Here is a 17,613-nt window from a genome sequence, read left to right on the forward strand (position 1 = left end):
AGGGCGAGCTGGGAGGGGACTCTCAGTGTCCACTCTTTGCTGTGGCCCAACTCTAAGGCCCTGAAGAGTGTAACGGACACTGGCCAACTACATGACTTCTTGTTCCTAGCACTTTGGTACTGTCATACCCCCATTTTATGGAAGTGGCACAGCCAGACTGGCTCCTTGCTCTTAACTAATGAACACTCTCCTGGCCGTTGCCGGTGCTAACTAATGAACACCTTGCTGGACATTGCCAGTGCAACCTGCCCTCCGAGCAGACGGAGAGCCTTTCTTCTTCCTTCTGGATGCCCATCTTTAAATTTTATTTTTATCCAATGCTGGGGATTGAAGATGATGCCTACCACCTGCTAAGCAAGCACTGTACCACTGAGCTAGAACTCAGGGTGCTCTTAAGTCTGCACTGTGAGAACGTGGTCAGTTTCTCACTGCCACCGACATCAGGGGCCTGAGTACTCTCTGGAGGGGTCTCCTGCACACTAGGTTGGTGTTCAGAATCTCCACCCTCCCACACTGGATGTTCATCCAGCAACATAAACTACATCTCCGTACACTGCTAAATGTACTCTGGGAAAATTATCTCCATCTCCACCAAAGGACCTCTGTAATATAGGGTGGCCAGGGTGGAAGATGCTGAGGGGACAAATGAGCTACCTGTCCCTGACTCCAAAGGGTGGTTGGCCCTAAGGCTCACTGCTGTGCTCAGCAGGACATAGCCAGCTTCTAACCCATCAACTGTATGTACTCCTGCTACTAGGTCAGGGGCAGTCCCCTAATGAGAAAGTCCCCTGCCAGAGAGTAGGGCCCTCTGGATTATGGGAGCTGGCTTAACAGACAAATGTTCCATCTCTGATTTGGGGCGTTACACCACAGCTAAGTGAAATTATCTAAATCGTGGCTGTGTGTGTCCTTGGGTCACAATGTTGCTCTGTGCCTGTGGGTCAAGGTCAGAGTGAGAAAAATCACTGGCTATCATCTATTGAACAGCTGGTATACTTAAGCTCGGACAAAAACAAAACAAAACAAAAAACCTTGGGCAAAGAAAAATAGTCTTTTACCCTCAGCTTATGATCTAAAGTGTACAACCAATTGAGATTGAAATACAGAAGCAAGCAAGGAGACAAGGTACAACCACTGTAAGAAGTCACCCATGAAGGTGACAAAGCTGCTCAGCCACAGAAGGCAAACAACAACAACAAAACAAAAAACCAAACCCTCTTACAGAAGTTAGGTTACTTAAAGAGCACTGACTGCTCTTCCAGAGGGCCTGGGATTTAAGTCCCAGCTCTCATAAGGGGATTCATAGTCAGTTCTAGGGGCTCCAAAGCTCTCTGGGCTCTGCAGTCACCAGGTCCTCAAGGGGGTCCAGCAAGCCATACAGGCAAAATACCCAAACACATAAAATAAGCATTTTTAAATGTTTTAAACCAGACTAGGTGGGGCATGTCTTTAATCCCAGCACAGGGAGGCGGAGGCAGGTGGATCTCTGAGTTCAAGGCCAGCCTGGTCTCAGAGCGAGTTCTAGGACAGCCAGAGAAACCTTGTCTTTAAAAAAAAAGTTTTAGCTAGGTGTGGTAGTGCACACCTTGAATCCCAGCACTCGGGAGGCAGAGGCAGGTGGATCTCTTTGAGTTCGAGGCCAGCCCAGTCTATAAAGCAAGTCCTGACCAGCCAGAACTACACAGAAAAACCCTGACTTGAAAAACAAAATACAAACAAACAAACAAACAAGTTTAAAAAACACAGAAACAAACTCTTTCTAGGTATGGTGTTGCACACTTTTAGACAGAGGCAGTTGGATCTCTGTGAGTTCTACATAATGGGTTCCAGGCCTGCCAGCAGGGAGGGGGAAAAAAGCAGAAACAATTTAGATGAAGTGCTTTTATTTTTAAACCAACCAAACTTTTAATATAAAAGCTTTTACTATACACACAGCAATCACAATAGCATACAGGTAGCAGCAAGGGGACCAAGGGTTCAGGGTAGGGGTGGATGGAATAGGAGTTTTTCTGTCAGCCTGCCAAATGCCTCCCTTATCCCAGAGAACTTGGTAGCTCATGAGAACAAGTGGTTGAAGTCAACCCTGATGACTCTGTGAGGCCACACTGCATGAAGCAGGGCCGCCAATATGCCGCCTACCCAGGGTGATCCGCTCAGAAAGCCAGGCTCAGCCAGGAGATGAGAAGGTGGCTGTGACCTAAGTGCCCACCATCCCTCCTTGGCCTGGAGGTCACTGTTGGGGAGCTTTCTAGTAGTGGTTACACGGAATGACTAGACACCCCGCAAGGACAGCGGTGGTACTGAGTTGGCTTTCTAACCAGGATTCCTTGCCTGAGTCTGAGCCCCCAAGAACTGGAGTAGAAGGAGTGATGTAGCCTTTGCAAGGCTAGCCAGGCACTGCCCAACAAGCCTCAAGGCAGCTGGTGTTCAGAGAGCTCCTCACAGAAACTGATAGTGTAGAGGGAAAAAGGACACGAACAATGAGCAATACAAGTACCTGTTTCTTAGAGAAGGTTCTTCTGGACCTGGGTAGAAGAGTAGGGCCCATTTTTTTTCCCTTGGGGCTGATAGGTCTGGAGGCAGCTGGTGGCCCCCAAATCCTTGAGATGACCAAGTATGACTGTCTGAGGGCCTGTAAGTCCCCTCCACGTGTGCAAGGAGACTGAGCCCTGCCTGGCCCCGGTCAGATGCAATCCATGGAGTTCTCCGGGAGGAGGCCTGGGATGCAGCTAGGGAGGCCCAGGTTTTTGATGGGAGTGCAACTGAGGGGAAGACCAAACTCCAAGTTGGGGTCCTGGTTCTCTATGGTTTCCAGCCTGTCTGGGTTGTTGTCCCAGTTGATATGGAATCGGGTCACCCGGGGGTTAGAGGCCAAGATGTTTCGCTGTAGCTGGAGTAAGAAGCAGAGCGTCAGCCGCATCACCTAAGTGTTCACAACTCCCGCAGGCCTCCCCTTTGAACTTGAGAGCAGACCCTCCCTCCCCTGCCACCCAGATGCAGAACTCTAGAGATGCTTGTACACTGTGGGGAGGAGCAGGGCCTTCTCATTCTGGTTTTGCTTGGTGTTGTTCATTTATTTGTCTTAAGGGTCTCAACTATGCAGCCCTGGATGGCCTGGAATTATGCAGATGAGGCCTCATACAGGTCGGCCTGCCTGTTTCCTAAGCTGGGGTTAAAGGGATGCACTACCACATCTGGCTTGTTTGATATGTATAGGTGTTTGGACGCATGCATGTCTGTGCACCCTATGTGTCTGGTACCTTTGGAGACCGGAGGAGGGCATGGACTCCCTAAAACTGGAGCCAACAGTTGGTTATGTGCCACCATATGGGAGCTAGGAATCAAACCTGGGTTCTCTGGAAGAGTAGCAAGTTTCTTAACCAATGAGCCATCTCTTCTGTCCATTTTTATTTATTTAGTTAGTTAGTTAGTTAGTTTGTTTGTTTCTCGAGACAGGGTCTGTGTAGCCTTGGCTGTCCGAGACTTACTTTGTAGACCAGGCTGGCCTCGAACTCACAGTGATCCGCCTGCCTCTGCCTCCCGAGTGCTGGGATTAAAGGTGTGCGCCACCACACCCGACTCCCATTTTATTTTTTTACTATCTTTATTTTTATTGTAGGAATGTTTTGCGTACAGGAATGTCAGTTGCCAATGTGTGTGCCTGGTCCCTGTGGAAGTCAGTGAAAGGCACAGATCCCCTGGAACTAGGATTGAACATGGCTGTGAGCCACCATGTAGATTCTAGGAATCAAACCCAGGTCCTCTGCAAGAGCAGCCGGTGCTCCTGACCCCTGAGCCATCTCTGCAGTGTTCCCCCACACACCGGAAACAGGGTCTTGCTATGTAGCCGAGGTTGGTCTGCAACTCAGTGTGGACGGTAGATGAGGCTGGCCCCTCCCTTAGGACACTCCTGGCTCAGCCGTCTGAGGGCTGGGGTGCTGAGCTCACATCGCACGGGCCTCATTCTGTCAGGCACGCCTCCGCAAGAAAAGGCTTGCTCTGTCCTAGGTCTAGCTCAGCACTAGCCGTGCTACAGCATGACCTTCTAACCTTCATGACAGACCTTGGCTCCCACCTGCCTCAAGTGTAAAAGAACTGGCCTATCTGAATCAGAAAGTGCAGAGATGGGTCCCACCTGAGAGAAGTCTGGCTTTGGGGGTGGGTTCTCCCGAAGCTCTGGGTTTGGATACTCATTGTTGACATAGTAGCCCACTCGGATGAACTCTTGGCCATGGTAGGTGCAGGTGATGAGAACCACAGTCACACCCACAGCGTCCGTCTCAGGAATGAGGGATGGGTTTGGGGCATCAGCCTGGGAAGACATATCCTGGGCTTTAGCACTGCCAATCATGACCAGATGTCATTAACACAGACTACCAATGAACTGGGACGAAACAAACTGATTACACAGATGACTATAAAGAAGAAATCATGAATTTGATTTGGCAGCACGCTTGCCCAGCATGCACAGAGCCCTGCCTTCCATCCTAGTCCCTAGCAGTAAGACTAATAATAAATTCAAAACTGCTGAATTTGATTAGGAGACAAGGGTGTTCAGGTGGAATGTGGTGCTCAAGGGGACTGACAAGAAATGAAGATGGTCAGGTGGGTACCAGGCAACCCAAGCCTGCTGGGTCATTTAACAGCTTAGGGAAGAGCAGTGGCATGTGGAGGTCTGGCTATAGCGGAAGTAGGGAGGCCAGGCAGGAGTCATCCTAGAAAGGGGCAGTAGCCTAAACCTAGCAACAGGGAACAGAATCATGGATCAGGGTGTTCGGCTTTAGGCGAAATAGCTATGTTGGTGCAGTATGAAATCAATGCAAATGAAACCACTCACCTTTACCCAAACCTACCAGAGAGCAGAGCATCACCAGTGGGGTCCTGTTCCAGACCAGGTTGCCTACTTTGGAAGTAAGCCTTGGCTATGAACACGGGGCTCAGTGGGCTTGACAGGTTGGAGTGTGTGAAGGGCAGATTGCTTGGAATAGGGGAAACCAGTGGGAGGGAGGTCATGGATAATGACTTCCTAAGACCCACCAATGAGCCTGGTGACACTGGACATAGTACTACTTGGAAGTCACAGCCCATTTTCGTATTCACTGATTCTGAGTTAACAAACGTGGCAGTTTGATACATCTAGAAACTTCAAAACCAACAAGTATAGTACTTTCATAATTGCTTACAGACATGTACAGAGCAAGGAAAAACCCTTTGGACTGTCTACTGTCAAAATTCAAGTTCCTATGGTTCTTGTCAGGATGCGGGCAGCACTGCTACACATACCAGCAACCACAATATTTTGTCTCTCTTGGCCTAGGTACAGAGCTAAGCTACCATGAATGGAAGCCCCTGGAGCCTACCTTTGCTACACCACCAACCTCAGGGCAGAATACAGCTCTTACGTTTTATATTCATCCCCCCTTTATACACACCCTCGTATTAAGACAGGGTATTAAGACAGTGGCCTTGGCTGGCCTCAAACTAATAGATATCTGCCTGCTTCTGCCTACTGAATGCTCAGATTAAAGGTGTACCACACTCTGCCTAATTGTTTTTCTTTAACAGAATTTGGCTGTGATGCCTAGGCTGGCCTTGAACCCAGAAGCAATCTTTCTACCTCCACCTTCCACATACTAAGATGTACCACTAAACTCCACTACCACCTTTAATAGCAACCAAGCACTTCCTTGATTCTCCGTTATACATGCAAACGTTTAACTCAGAGCCCAGATTGGATCTAAAATGTGTGTGTGTGTGTCTGTGTGTGTGTGTGTGTGTGTGTGTGTGTGTGTGTGTGTGTGTGTGTGTGTTCTACTTAGTCCAGCTCTGGCTGATGAACACGTGCCAACAAAACCTTTTAATCCTTACTCTTCCTTAAATTCAATATTCATGGACTGTGTTCATGGGTTTTGTACAAGTCCTGTGAACATATCACAAATTAGCGGCCCAGTAGTCACTAAGAGCTGTGACCCTAAGGTGGGGCGAAGGGGTAAGACATCCGATGAGACTGGGTCAGACAGCTCCTGAAGTCAACTAAGATATGTCCGTTGCTCAGGCAGGCCTTGAACTTGTCCTCCCACCTCACTGTCCTGAGTAGCCGGGATTATAGGACTGCTGTGTCCCCGGTCCTAGCTCATTAGGATTTGAACTTGAACCTGATTGTTAAAACCAGTGTGCGCTCAGGAAAAGAGGAAGGGTCTAGGCTGGGTGTGGCTCAGTGATGGAGTGTATGTGTAGTACATGGCAGGCCCATCTCCAGCCTGAAACATTTCTGGCAACTTCCTTACCTGAAAGACGAACATATGTCTTCCTGCAGGGACAGGGCCCACCAGCACTGAGTCTAGGATCTGATCAAACTCCTCGCTCTCAGCTGAGCCCACATAAATGATCTTCCACTCCAGGTCTGCAAGCACATGGGGGAGAAGGGAGTTGAGGACCAAAATAGCCGGAGAACAAGGCGAGGGTCTTCTTGTTTTAGGCAAACCTCAATATACTAGAAGGTCGTAGGACTGAGGTATTTGCTGGGCAGTAGGCTCTGGCACCACAGCCCTAAATTAGAGCAAGTATAAAGATCTCCATTAGTGGAGGCATTTTTCCTTTGGGCCTAACTGTGCCGAGTGACCTTGACTCTGGCCCTCCAGGGAAACTTAGGCCTCTCAGGAGCAGAGAGAAACCACAGAGCAGAAGCTAACTCAAGAGTCCTGTGACACTGGCCTGTGGAGGGGACAGCAGGGAGGTGGGCTACTCTGGAACCCTGGTCTCTGGGTAGGAAGTGCTATCCTCTTACACAGGAGGATTGGTGCCACCAAGTAGAGCAGATCCCTCGACAACTGGGGCAGAGTGGCACATTCCAACACAGCAGGAGAGCCAGGTGGCAAGAGGGGAAAGGCAAAGCTGTTGGGGGAACTAACTTGTCCCAAAGTCGTCCACATCTGGCACCAACTCATGCCTACTTGTGCACAATGTGGGACAGACGCTCTGCCAGCAAATGGTGTGTGAAAGGGCATACCTCCAAAACCTGAGGCTGTACTCCAGCACTAAGAGGCTCAGTCCTGAAGTATACCCACAAGAGATGAAAGAAAAGGACCTGGAGACCCTTCCCATTAATCTCAGGAGATCCCTGGTGCCCATAGCCTCTTGCAGGAGGGCCAAGTGTTACCAGGAGCAAGGTCATGCTAGTACAGAGAAGCTTGGCAGCAGACCCAGAACTTATTTTAGGCTCTTTGAAATTACACAACCCCTAGCTCCAGCAGCTGGGAAAAGTTGCACAAGCTGAGATTTTCACGGGGAGCTCTTGGAAGCTGCCAGCCCTTGGTCCAGTGTGGCACAGGCATCCTACACTGGAAGCACACAGATACCAGATCATACTATGGAGTCTGTTATCTGAGCCACAAGGCTTTCCTTGATACAGTCACTCCCTTGTCCCTTTACAATTTCACCTAGGTTCAAACTCCAGCCTCAGCATCTCAGGGAAATTTGGATTTAGCCACACTGGACCAAGGGCCAGCCAGCTTCCAAGAGATTATATTTATATTTTCTTCCTTCAAAAGGTAGAACTTCACTTGTAAATGCCTTTAATCTCAGCATGTGAGATACAGCTTTAAAAAGTTAGGTTTGCGTCTGAGAGATGGCTCTGAGGGTTAAGGCACTTGCCACAAAACCCAAAGACTCAGCTTAATCCCCAGAAAACACATGATGGAAGGAGAGAGCTGACCCCAGCAAGTTGCCCTCTGACCTCCACATTCATTAGCACACACTAATATGTAAAAACAAACCAACAAAAGACAGAGTTTTTCTTTGGAGTGTGGGCCGGTCTGAACTTACAACGTTCCTGCAATCTTGCAAGTACTGGGATTACAAGAGCGTACCCACGTATGTCCCTCATGGAATCTAGAGTTTGCTTTGTTGGCTAGGCTGGTGCCCAGGGACCCTTGCGATTCACCTGTCTGTACTCCTCACTCCCTCGCTTTTACCTGAGTGCTGAACAGCCAAACTCAGATCCTTCCTGAGCCATTTCCTCACGCTAGGAGGCAGTGTTTTAAACAGAGAGAAACTAAAGATTTCATTTCAGACTATACTCGGCTTTTAACACCTGTAGATAACGTGACCATAAACTCACCAAGCACAGATAGAAAATATTAGAAAAGCAGGCTGGGGCAACCCAGAAGTGGAGCGTTCATCCAGTGTGCCTGGTGCCTGGGTTCCACTCTAGCACCAAACACAAACACAAGTCTATACTGAATATGAATATGTACAACTTTTCTTTTTCGTCATTTGTTCTCACATTATGTATCCCCAGCTGGCCCAGAACCCAGAGATGCAGATGCCTTTGCCTCTTGAGTGCTGGAATTAGAGGCATTTCATTTACTCTTATGTAGTTATTTCCATAGCACTGACACTAAGTTAGACTAAGTCACGTCAGGCCGGGGAGATGACCTGGTTTTACAGTGCTTTCTATGTAAAAAGGGCATCACCTATCTAACTCCATAACTCCAATCTTGGAAGGTGGTCATGGGATCGCTATAACAAACTGCCAGTAAGACTGGCCACACCATCAAGCCTTGCCTCAATGAGTAAGGCCGAAGAGCAACGAAGACAATCCCTGACATCAACCAGGAACTCCCCTGCACACAACCTGTCCCCCAAAATAATGGAAAAAGAAAAAAGCTAGTCTCCGGCACACACCTGTAACCCTAGCACTCTGGAGATGCAGGTAGGAGGAGCCAGAATTCAAGACTAGACTCTTATTGTATATTAAGTTCAAGATCAACCTAGGCCTCATAAGCCCTGTCCAAAAAACCAAAACAAAAACCAGACTAATAACATCTATGGAAGACTGCGAAGGTTCTATGCAAACACTACCATTTTATAAAAATAAAAAGGCCTTCAACACCTGTGGATACTGGTACCTGAGGGGCTTCTCTGAAACTAATGGTGAAGACTATTTCTTCAAAAGTAGTAGTAGACCATCAGCCATTTATACAGTGTAAACTCACACTCACCAAATACAGGATTAGATTTCTTTCTTTCTTTTTTTTTTTTTTAGACAGGATCCCACTGTCTAAAACAGGCTGACCTTGAACTCACAAACTCACAAAGATCCTCTTGCCTTACCCTCTCAGGTACTGGGATTAAAAATGCCCACTATTTTTGTATTTACTATGTGTATGATGTGTTTACATGCATGTGAATGTGGGCATGCCTAAACCATGATGCATATGAACCTTAAGTGAGGTACATGTCAGCACATACACCCGGATTCTCTTGTCTACACAACAGTTACCCACTGAGGTGTCTCCAAAGCCCCTAAGTTCACAGTGACCCCTGGTAAGATACACCCTTTACAACTGGGAAAACAAGACCAAGGCTGAAAATATTACTAAAGACATGTAAAAAGTATTGTAGATTAGCTGAGCCTGTTTTACACAGAAACGGGGACAGGTCCAGAACTTCACCCATGCTAGTGAGCGCTTCATTAATGACTGACACCTCAATTCACTCCTGTGCAGCCTCAGCGATCCACCTGCCTCCGCCTCCTGAGTGCTGGGATTAAAGGTGTGCACCACTATGCCCTAGTTTTCTTTGGTTGCTTGTTTTTCCCTTCCTTCCTTTTCTGAGGCAGTTTTGGATAGCCCAGGCTGACCTGAAACTTGCTGTGACGCTAAGGTTAGCTTTGAACTTCCAATCCTCCTGTCAGCCCCCTCCCCACCACTTCAAGTGCTGGGATTACTGCAGAGGAATTTTAATTTAAGAACTTGGCTGCTCAGACAAAAGATCACATCCAAAGACCTCCTAGGAATACAAACACACCTTTAATCCTGGAGACAGAGTCAAGTTCAAGGCCAGCCTGGGATAGAGCAAGTTTCAGGTAAAGAAAAGCTTAGGTCCAGGCATGGTAGTACACCTTTAATCTCAAACAATGAAGGTAAAGTTAGTCTGTAGAAGGAAGCACCCATGTTTGAAAGTGACATTTCAGTGTCAGAAAAAATAACAAATCACAGAAAGACTTGACAGAATAGGATATGCTCAACTTTCACGAAAGGAAGAGAAGGCAGTTTACAGAGAGACAGGTTGCAGAGAAAGAACACAGGTGAAGTCGGAATGAGCCAGAGAATGAGGAGACAGAAGATTAGAAAAGATTGCTGAAGTTAGTTTGAGGCCAAGCAGAGCAATTCAGAGGCTGAGAGAAAAGTCAGAATGAATGAGTCAGCTGGGAGAGGAGTTTGAGCCAGGACAGCTGAGTTGAACCAGCCAGCTATGAGCTCAGCAAGAATGAGAGAGGGTGAGCTGCTGGGCGTGGGAGGACGCCTTTAATCCCAGCACTCGGGAGGCAGAGGCAGGTGGATCCCTGTGAAGCCAGCCTGGTCTACAAAGTGAGTCCAGGACAACCAAGGCTACACAGAGAAACCCTGTCTCAAGGGGGAAAAAAAAAGGAAGAAAGAAAGAGTGAAAACATTCTAGGCCTAGGTTAGACTGTATGGACCCTAGAAGCTTCCAGAACTAGGCCTAGGTTAGCAGACAACTTCAACAGGCAAATAAAAGCTCCAGCCAGGTGTGGTGGTACACGCCTTTAATCCCAGCACTCGGGAGGCAGAGGCAGGTGGATCACTGTGAGTTGGAGGCCAGCCTGGTCTACAAGAGTCCAGGACAGCCAAGCCAAGGATACACAGAGGAACCCTGTCTTGGAAGAAAGAAAGAAATTTTCAGCTGAAGAGAACCAAATCCACTAACTGTAGACTATACCTGGAACTGTCTACTTTCAGATGTTAAACATGGTTTGGGAGCTTTCTGGAAATGGGGGTCAGCTGCTCAGGGGTGGGGGGCTTGTCAGGTTTCAGCAGATAGTGCCAAAATACAAGGAAACAACTTCTCTATGATTCCTGGAAATGAGGCCAGGAAGATGAAGGAATCTTCTCCGCCAGTCAGTGTAAGAACAGAACCAACCAGCGTAACTTGGAGGAAAAGCTCCCTCTTCTATCTTTTCAAAGGGTCTTGATGTGACATGAAATCCTATGGGCATTCCTAGTGTGTACTCCTAAAATGGACTGTTGAGCTCCTGATACAGCTCAGCAGCAGAGCAACTGTCTAGCATGTGTGTAGTCCTGGGTTTGGCATCTAGTACAAAAACGTAAGAACCTCACACAGAGCTCCTACTGCCCCCACCAAAAATATATAAAAATAAAGTAAACTTACAAGCAGGGGTTGAAGAAATGGCTCAGCATTTAAGAACACCAAGAACGTGCTGGGTGTGGTGGCGCACGCCTTTAATCCCAGCACTAGGGAGGCAGAGGCAGGCAGATCTCTTTGAGTTCGAGGCCAGCCTGGTCTACAAAGTGATTCTAGGACAGCCAAGGCTACACAGAGAAACACTGTTGGGGGGGAGGGGACAAAAGAAAACAAAAGAATCCACCAAGAACACTGTTACAGAAGACCAGGTTTGACTCCCAGCAGCCACGTGGCGGATCACAGCTGTCTCTAATTCCTGTTCAGTTATTATGACAGATTGTTTTTCTGGTCTTGACTGGCACCATGTGTGCATGTGATGCACATACATGCATGCAGGCAAAATACACATAAACAAACAAAAAAGACCTATAAGTATATGTTTCCTTCCTTTTCTAGGGCTATAGGAAAGATTAGGAATCGGGAAGCAGGCTAGATGTCTTAGCATAGAAAGTGTTTCCCATGGAAGCCTAAGAAGATGAATTCAGGGTGCTGGAGAGGCAGCTCAGGGTTAGAATCCAGCATTGCTCCTTTTTTTTTTTTTTTTTTAAGATTTATTTATTATCATGTATACAGTATTCTGCCTACAAGTACACTATGTACCAGAAGAGGGCACCAGATCCCATTAGAGATGATTGTGAACCACCATGTGATGGCTGGGGAATTGAACTCAGGACCTTCAGATGAGCAGACAGTGTTCTTAACCTCTGAGCCATCTCTTCAGCCCCTAGCGTTGTTCTTAAAGACCCAGGTTTGATTCCCAACACCCTTGTCAGGAGGCTCAAACCAGCTACACAGGATCAGATGTCTCTGGCCCTCAGGGGTTCCCAGGCACCTATCACCTCTGACATAGACACAAAAGTAAAAATAAAGCAGCTGTGCGGTGGTGGCGCACGTCTTTAGTCCCAGCACTTGGGAGGCTGAGGCAGACGGATCTCCAGAGCGAGTTCCAGGACAGCTAAAGCTACACAGAGAAACTGAGACTCGAAAAACCAAAACCAAAAAAACAAAACAAACAATGGCCAGGCATGGTGGTGCATGCCTTTAATCCCAGCACTCGGGAGGCAAAGGCAGGTGGATCGCTGTGAGTTCGAGGCCAGCCTGATCTACAAAGCGAGTCCAGGACAGCCAAGGCTACACAGAGAAACCCTGTCTTGAAAAACAAAAATAAATAAATAAATAAATAAATACATGGAAAGACAACAAGTGTAGTGGCATACACCTTTAATCCCAGCACTGGGGAGACAGAAACCAACAGATCTCTTGTCTCCACGACAGCTGAGGGTACACAGAGAAACCCAGTCTCAAAACACCAAACAACAACAAAAGAGGTGGAGCGAAATTAAGAGAGATCACCTGAGGTGTCTCTGACCCACACCCTCAGACAAATTAAAACAAAACAAAACAAAAAACCTAAACTAACTAAAAACAATCTGGACTCAGAACTCAGAGACAAAGTTCAATTGTAATGTTCCTACTATCTGGCTGACTTGGAGAAATCACCCTGCTCCTATTAAAACATGAGCAGCGGGCTGACTCCAGCCTTGCTGTTCTGATTCTATAAATAAGGAATAAAAGTAATACTAGGCAACGACCATGCAACCATTTTTAAATGCAAGGAGCACAAACAGGCTGATGGAAACCTGATCTCTCAGCATCTGGGAACTGTGAATCCCTTAACCTCTTGGCTCCTTATATCTCCTCTTGGCTTCCAAACAAATCTTATTCCACGTTGTTACCCTACCTTTTATTTATTTATTTACACCCTGCCTTGTTCCAGCCAATATTTAACCCTGCTTATCCTATAGTTAGTCATAAGTAGATTCCTTTAAACTTCAGGAGGGAGAAACTAGGGAGAGGCTGAGCCATTGGCCCCCTTCAAGCACACACTATGGCAGCTCCAAGAGAATTGGAGTGGCTGGCTTTGCCTGAACACCACCCAACAGCCACCAAGAGGCCCAGGTTGCCACAACCCAGTCTCTCAGAGCTCCATCTCCTCAGCTGCTACATCCTTTTCAACCCTCGGTAGAGCAATGGTCCCATGAAGTGCATCCTCCAGAGAGCAGGCCTCCCTCGCCTTGCTGTGGAGCTGAGATTCCAGGGTGACCTCACAGTTCACATGTTCACAGGCTTGATTTGAAAGGTCTTTTGCTCTTTCTGGCTCTTGGCCTTCCATCTGTGAGACGAGAGCCACGTCCAACCTTTACATCCCTCGGAAGAATTAAGTCACTCTGTGAAATATTTACAAAAGCCAGTGACCTCCTAGGTGACTGCAGTTGGATCCCATGCCTGTTTTGGCGAGTCCACCCACTCCCTAGATTAGGTCAGCCCATGAAAGGAGACGGGGGATTCCATGCACGGGGCTAGCTGGAAGCGGGAAGGGATCTCAGACACTAGCAGAGGCCTGCCTGGCTGTAGAGGAAACCAAGTTACCCACAAGACTGGAGGCAGAAGCCCCCATCTCTTCCCCAGGGGAAACTCAGACATAGGATTTGGGACTCTGGGCAACAGCAACGCTATTGCAGTTAGCAAGCAGGAGTCGCTGGGGACAAATCTGGGGTCGTCCGGGGGAGGGTACTGTTGGGACATACGGGGTGCAGGAGGGCTTGCCATGGGCACACGGGGTGACAAAACAGGAGGGTCTAGCACGTTGGTGAAAAAGGTGTCCACAAGGAAAACGGGACGGTAACGGAGGTTGGCTTTCCTGGAAGTTAGAGGGAAGGTTTCTTATAAAGAAAGCGGCAGGCTGAAACCGGGGTCCGGCCGTAGGGAAGAAGGCGTGGCTGAGGGTCTTCCCGGGTTAAACGGAGGCTGACACCTCTACAAGGAAGACGTGCCAAGGGCGAGCGCTGCAGGCTGAGGGGGTGGAGGCCACCACGAGACAATGCGGGGTGTAGTGAGTGGACAGGATCATATTCACCGAGAGGTCGGAGTTAGGGACACGGAGGCGGTACCAAGTTCCCAGGGTGACCGGGAATGACAAAAAAAAAAAAAAAAAAAAAGAGGGCGGAAGGGTTTGGAGTTCCCTGCATAGGCCCAGCCTCACCGTCAGACAGGGCCTCACTGCATTCGAAGCTGATCTCGAACCGGAAGGGGCTGTGGAAAGGGCTCGGGTTTTCCAGCACAGCCACATTGAGCACCGACACCTTGGCCATCACCGCGCCAGGGGAGGGGGCCGCAGCTGCAGTGGAGCCTTTCTTCTTCGGTGACCTGCGGCGGGCGAGGGGGGCAGGGAGATGAGATGGTCCGCAAGGCAGATCGCTCGCAGTGACCACCAACTCTTCTCTCTCTAAAGAGCGACTCCCGTCCGCGCGCAGCCTTCAAATAGCCGGCTCTTGCCCTCCAGCCAATCGCCACTAAGGATCTATGACGGCGCGAGAGCCCCGTCAGCCAATCCTGGGGCGTCTTCCGGCGCGCGCCTCGCCCTCAGACCAATCAGAGAAGCTCCCTCTTTCACGGGCCACAGGAGGCGGAACGATCATTTCTTAGCGTCGTGAAGTGTCCATCGGGAACCAATCCCTAGAGTCTCCGACTCGAATCCCTGGCTCCTGGGTGGGCGGGGTTAGAGCGCGGAACTTCTTCTGTCCAATCCCGAGGGTTACCGCACCAGCGTGACCCGCCCTCTCCCACCCCCACCCCCCCCGTTCCGCTTTTCCGGTAGTCGCACCCCACAAAGAGCAGCGCCGCCAACGGCCGAACGGTGGCGCGCGACTCTCACTAAAGCGCGCGGAACGGACGGTGCTCGCACTCACAGTGATTGACAAGCGATCGGAGGGCGGGGCTTAAGCAAGGTCTCTGGGATGCGATTGGCTAATGTCGTGGTTGGACAGGAGGGAGGCTGGGCCGGAGAGCGGTGGGAGTCGCACGCCCTCACAAAAGAGTGGCTTTGGCAGCTGTCCGCAGGTGAGCGTTTCCGGCAGCTAACCTGAGGGGCTCCTGGCTTTGAAGCACATCTGGCTCACCCCTAAGACAAGATGGCGCGGCTGTAAAGGGGACCCCGCATCGAGTCCCAGTCCGAAAGAAGTACTAGTTTGTGGACGGCTTAGGACCAGGGTTCGAATCCTGCCTCTGCACCCCGTGTTCCACGGTCACTGTCGCAGTGCGCCTCTTTAATGCCAGCAGCACTCGGGAGGCAGAGGCAGGCGGGTCTCTGAGTTCGAGGCCAGCCTAGTTTAAAAGAGCGAGTACCAGGATAGCCAGAGAAACCCGTCTTGAAAAGCCAAAAGAAACCAAACCAACACAAAAAGTCTGAGAAGCAATGGAATTGATTTTAGCAGTACATTTCACAAAATGCTGATTTAAAATATGATCAGTATAAGAAATACTAATGAGTTATCCTGCATCCTTTTATTCAATGAGACACCTATGGGGTTCACATTTCAAACACATCTGTAATCTGGCATGGGAGCGTCCACTTTTATTTGAAAGAAGTATCTGGACTTTTTTTTTTCTTATATCTGGACTTTTATATTTCACAAAATTTACGGTTGAAAGTGTAAGCCGGGCCGGGCATGGTGACGCACATCTTTAATGTCAGCACTCAGGAGGCAGGGGTAGGCAGATTGCTATGGGTTCGCGTGGGGGGGTAGGGCAAGAGTTCAAGCCATCCTTGAACCTGAAGGCTGGTGAGGTGGTTCAGTGCTTTCAGAGAGTGCAGGCTGCTCTTGCAGAGGACCCGAGTTTAATTCCCAGCACCCACACCAGGTAGCTCATAACTGTCTATAACTCCAGTGTGAAGGGATCCGACGCCCTCCTTGGTCTCTGCAAGCATCTGTACTCGTAATTTTCTTCTGAGGTGTTGAGACGGCTGAAGCAGTTAAGAGCGCACACATATTGCACCAGGTGGTGGCGGCACACACCTTTAATTCCAGCTCTTAGGAGGCAGGTGGATTTCTGTGAGTCTGAGATGTACAGATGGATGGAGTTCCAGGACACGCAGGACTACATGAAGAGACCCTGTCTCGAAGAAAAATGAAACAAAAACAAACAAAATGAACAGAACAGAACACGCACTGCTCTTGCAGAGGACCCACGTTCAGTCCCCAGCAATGACATGGCAACTCACAATCGCCTTTAGCTTCAGTTCTAGGGGAGTCAAAGCCCTCATCGCATGGACTAGGCAGCCATGTGTCGCACATACAAGAAAGCAAAACACTCAATACTACATAAAAACGAAACAGTTGGCCTGGTGGCACCCTCCCCCAATCTTAGCACCCAAGGAAAAAGGGATCTCTGTGAGTTTGAGGAACCACTAACACAGTGAGTTCCAGGACAGCCAAAGCTACACAGCAGGAATCCACCCCCCCCACCCCACCCCAAAAGAAGGAAAGTGGAAAAAGAAAATGTGGGTTCATGTACTTGAATCCCAACTGTTCCTTGCTGTGGCGCTTCAAATAAAAATGCCCCCCATAGGCCTTGTGTGTTTGAATGCTTAGGCCCCAGTTGGAGCAACTGTTTAGGAAGGATTAGGATGTGACCGTGTTGGATGAGGTGTGTCATTGGGGGGGGGGGCAGCTTTTTGAGGTCTCAGAAGACTTGCAGGATTCTGCCTGTTTTCTGTGTTCCCTGCTTCCTGGTTATGAATCAAGATGTGATCTCCCGTCTGCTCCTGCCGCCATGCCTTTGCTCCCACCATCATGGGCTCCGGCGCTCTGAAACCCTAAACCAAGTTAAACTCTTTCTTTCAGAAATTGCCTTCACGTGGTGCTTCCTAGGAACAGAAAAGATAAGTAACACGCCCACATATTAAAAAGCTTTCCTGCTTGTCAGTAAGGGGTGGTGCATGCCTTTAATCCTAGCCCTCTGGAGGCAGAGGCCAGCGGATCTCTGAGTTTGAGGCTAGCCTGGTCTACAGAGCAAGTTCCAGAGTAGCCAGCACAGCGTAGAGAATCCCTGTCTTGAAAAACAACAAAGTTTTCCGTCTCCAGAACTGAAATAAAGTAGTCAGGCCTTAGCACTTGGGAGGGTAAGATAGGTTTGTACACAATTTTGAGGCCAGCTTAGACTAAAGAATGCCTTGTCTCAGTAAACAAAATCAATTTAATGATGAAGTTGCCATGCATTTCGTAGACATAAGCCAAGTTTGTTTCTCTCCCTTTGGGCTGTGGACTACTTTGCCTGCAGCCCCATCCTCTTCATATCCCAGAATAGCTGCGCATCATCTACAGTTGTCTAATGCTCACAAAGAAATGCCTGACCATTTCGTTCTTGGAACAGCAAGCTAAATGATTTTCAGGCATAAACCAGATCATGTTATTAGAAATTAGAGCTACTATGGAGGTGCTGGGAATTGAACTTGGCTCCTCTGGAAGAGCAGCCAGTACTCTTAACCGCTGAGCCGAATTTTTTAGTCTCATACATCTTTTTAATATTAAACTATTCTTCTGGCTA

The 17,613-nt window shown here is 48.7% G+C and overlaps 1 protein-coding gene across 2 annotated transcripts; it reads right to left on the reverse strand.

The window, feature by feature from the left end:
• Nucleotides 1–1,866: 1,866 nt before the first annotated feature.
• ASF1B (anti-silencing function 1B histone chaperone) lies at nucleotides 1,867–14,568 on the reverse strand. 2 transcript variants are annotated; one of them, XR_014774180.1, is made up of 5 exons: nucleotides 14,270–14,568; nucleotides 6,288–6,403; nucleotides 4,136–4,312; nucleotides 2,633–2,890; nucleotides 1,867–2,525 (listed from the first exon to the last, which is right to left on the reverse strand). XR_014774180.1 is itself a non-coding variant. In XM_084755861.1 (4 exons), exons 1-4 carry the CDS (start codon nucleotides 14,376–14,378, stop codon nucleotides 2,684–2,686), a joined length of 609 nt encoding a protein of 202 aa, XP_084611987.1. In that variant the 5' UTR covers nucleotides 14,379–14,567; the 3' UTR covers nucleotides 1,867–2,683. The 2 variants fall into 2 exon arrangements, 1 of the variants encoding a protein (XP_084611987.1); XM_084755861.1 differs by having other exon boundaries at nucleotides 1,867–2,890; nucleotides 14,270–14,567.
• Nucleotides 14,569–17,613: the final 3,045 nt, after the last annotated feature.

This window comes from Acomys minous (genome assembly GCF_964271855.1).
Source record: "Acomys minous genome assembly, chromosome: 14".
In the NCBI taxonomy this organism is placed as follows: Eukaryota; Metazoa; Chordata; class Mammalia; order Rodentia; family Muridae; genus Acomys; species Acomys minous.

Bases quoted from the DNA above. Each gene is read 5' to 3' on its own strand.
- ASF1B (XM_084755861.1), bottom strand. From the start codon at position 14,378: ATGGCCAAGGTGTCGGTGCTCAATGTGGCTGTGCTGGAAAACCCGAGC. The intron at 4,313-6,287 runs GTAAGGAAGTTG...ATGTCTTCCCAG, and splicing joins GACATATGTTCGTCTTTCAG to GCTGATGCCCCAAACCCATC. The intron at 2,891-4,135 runs GTGGGACCCATC...TTCTTACTCCAG, and splicing joins CAAAGCCAGACTTCTCTCAG to CTACAGCGAAACATCTTGGC.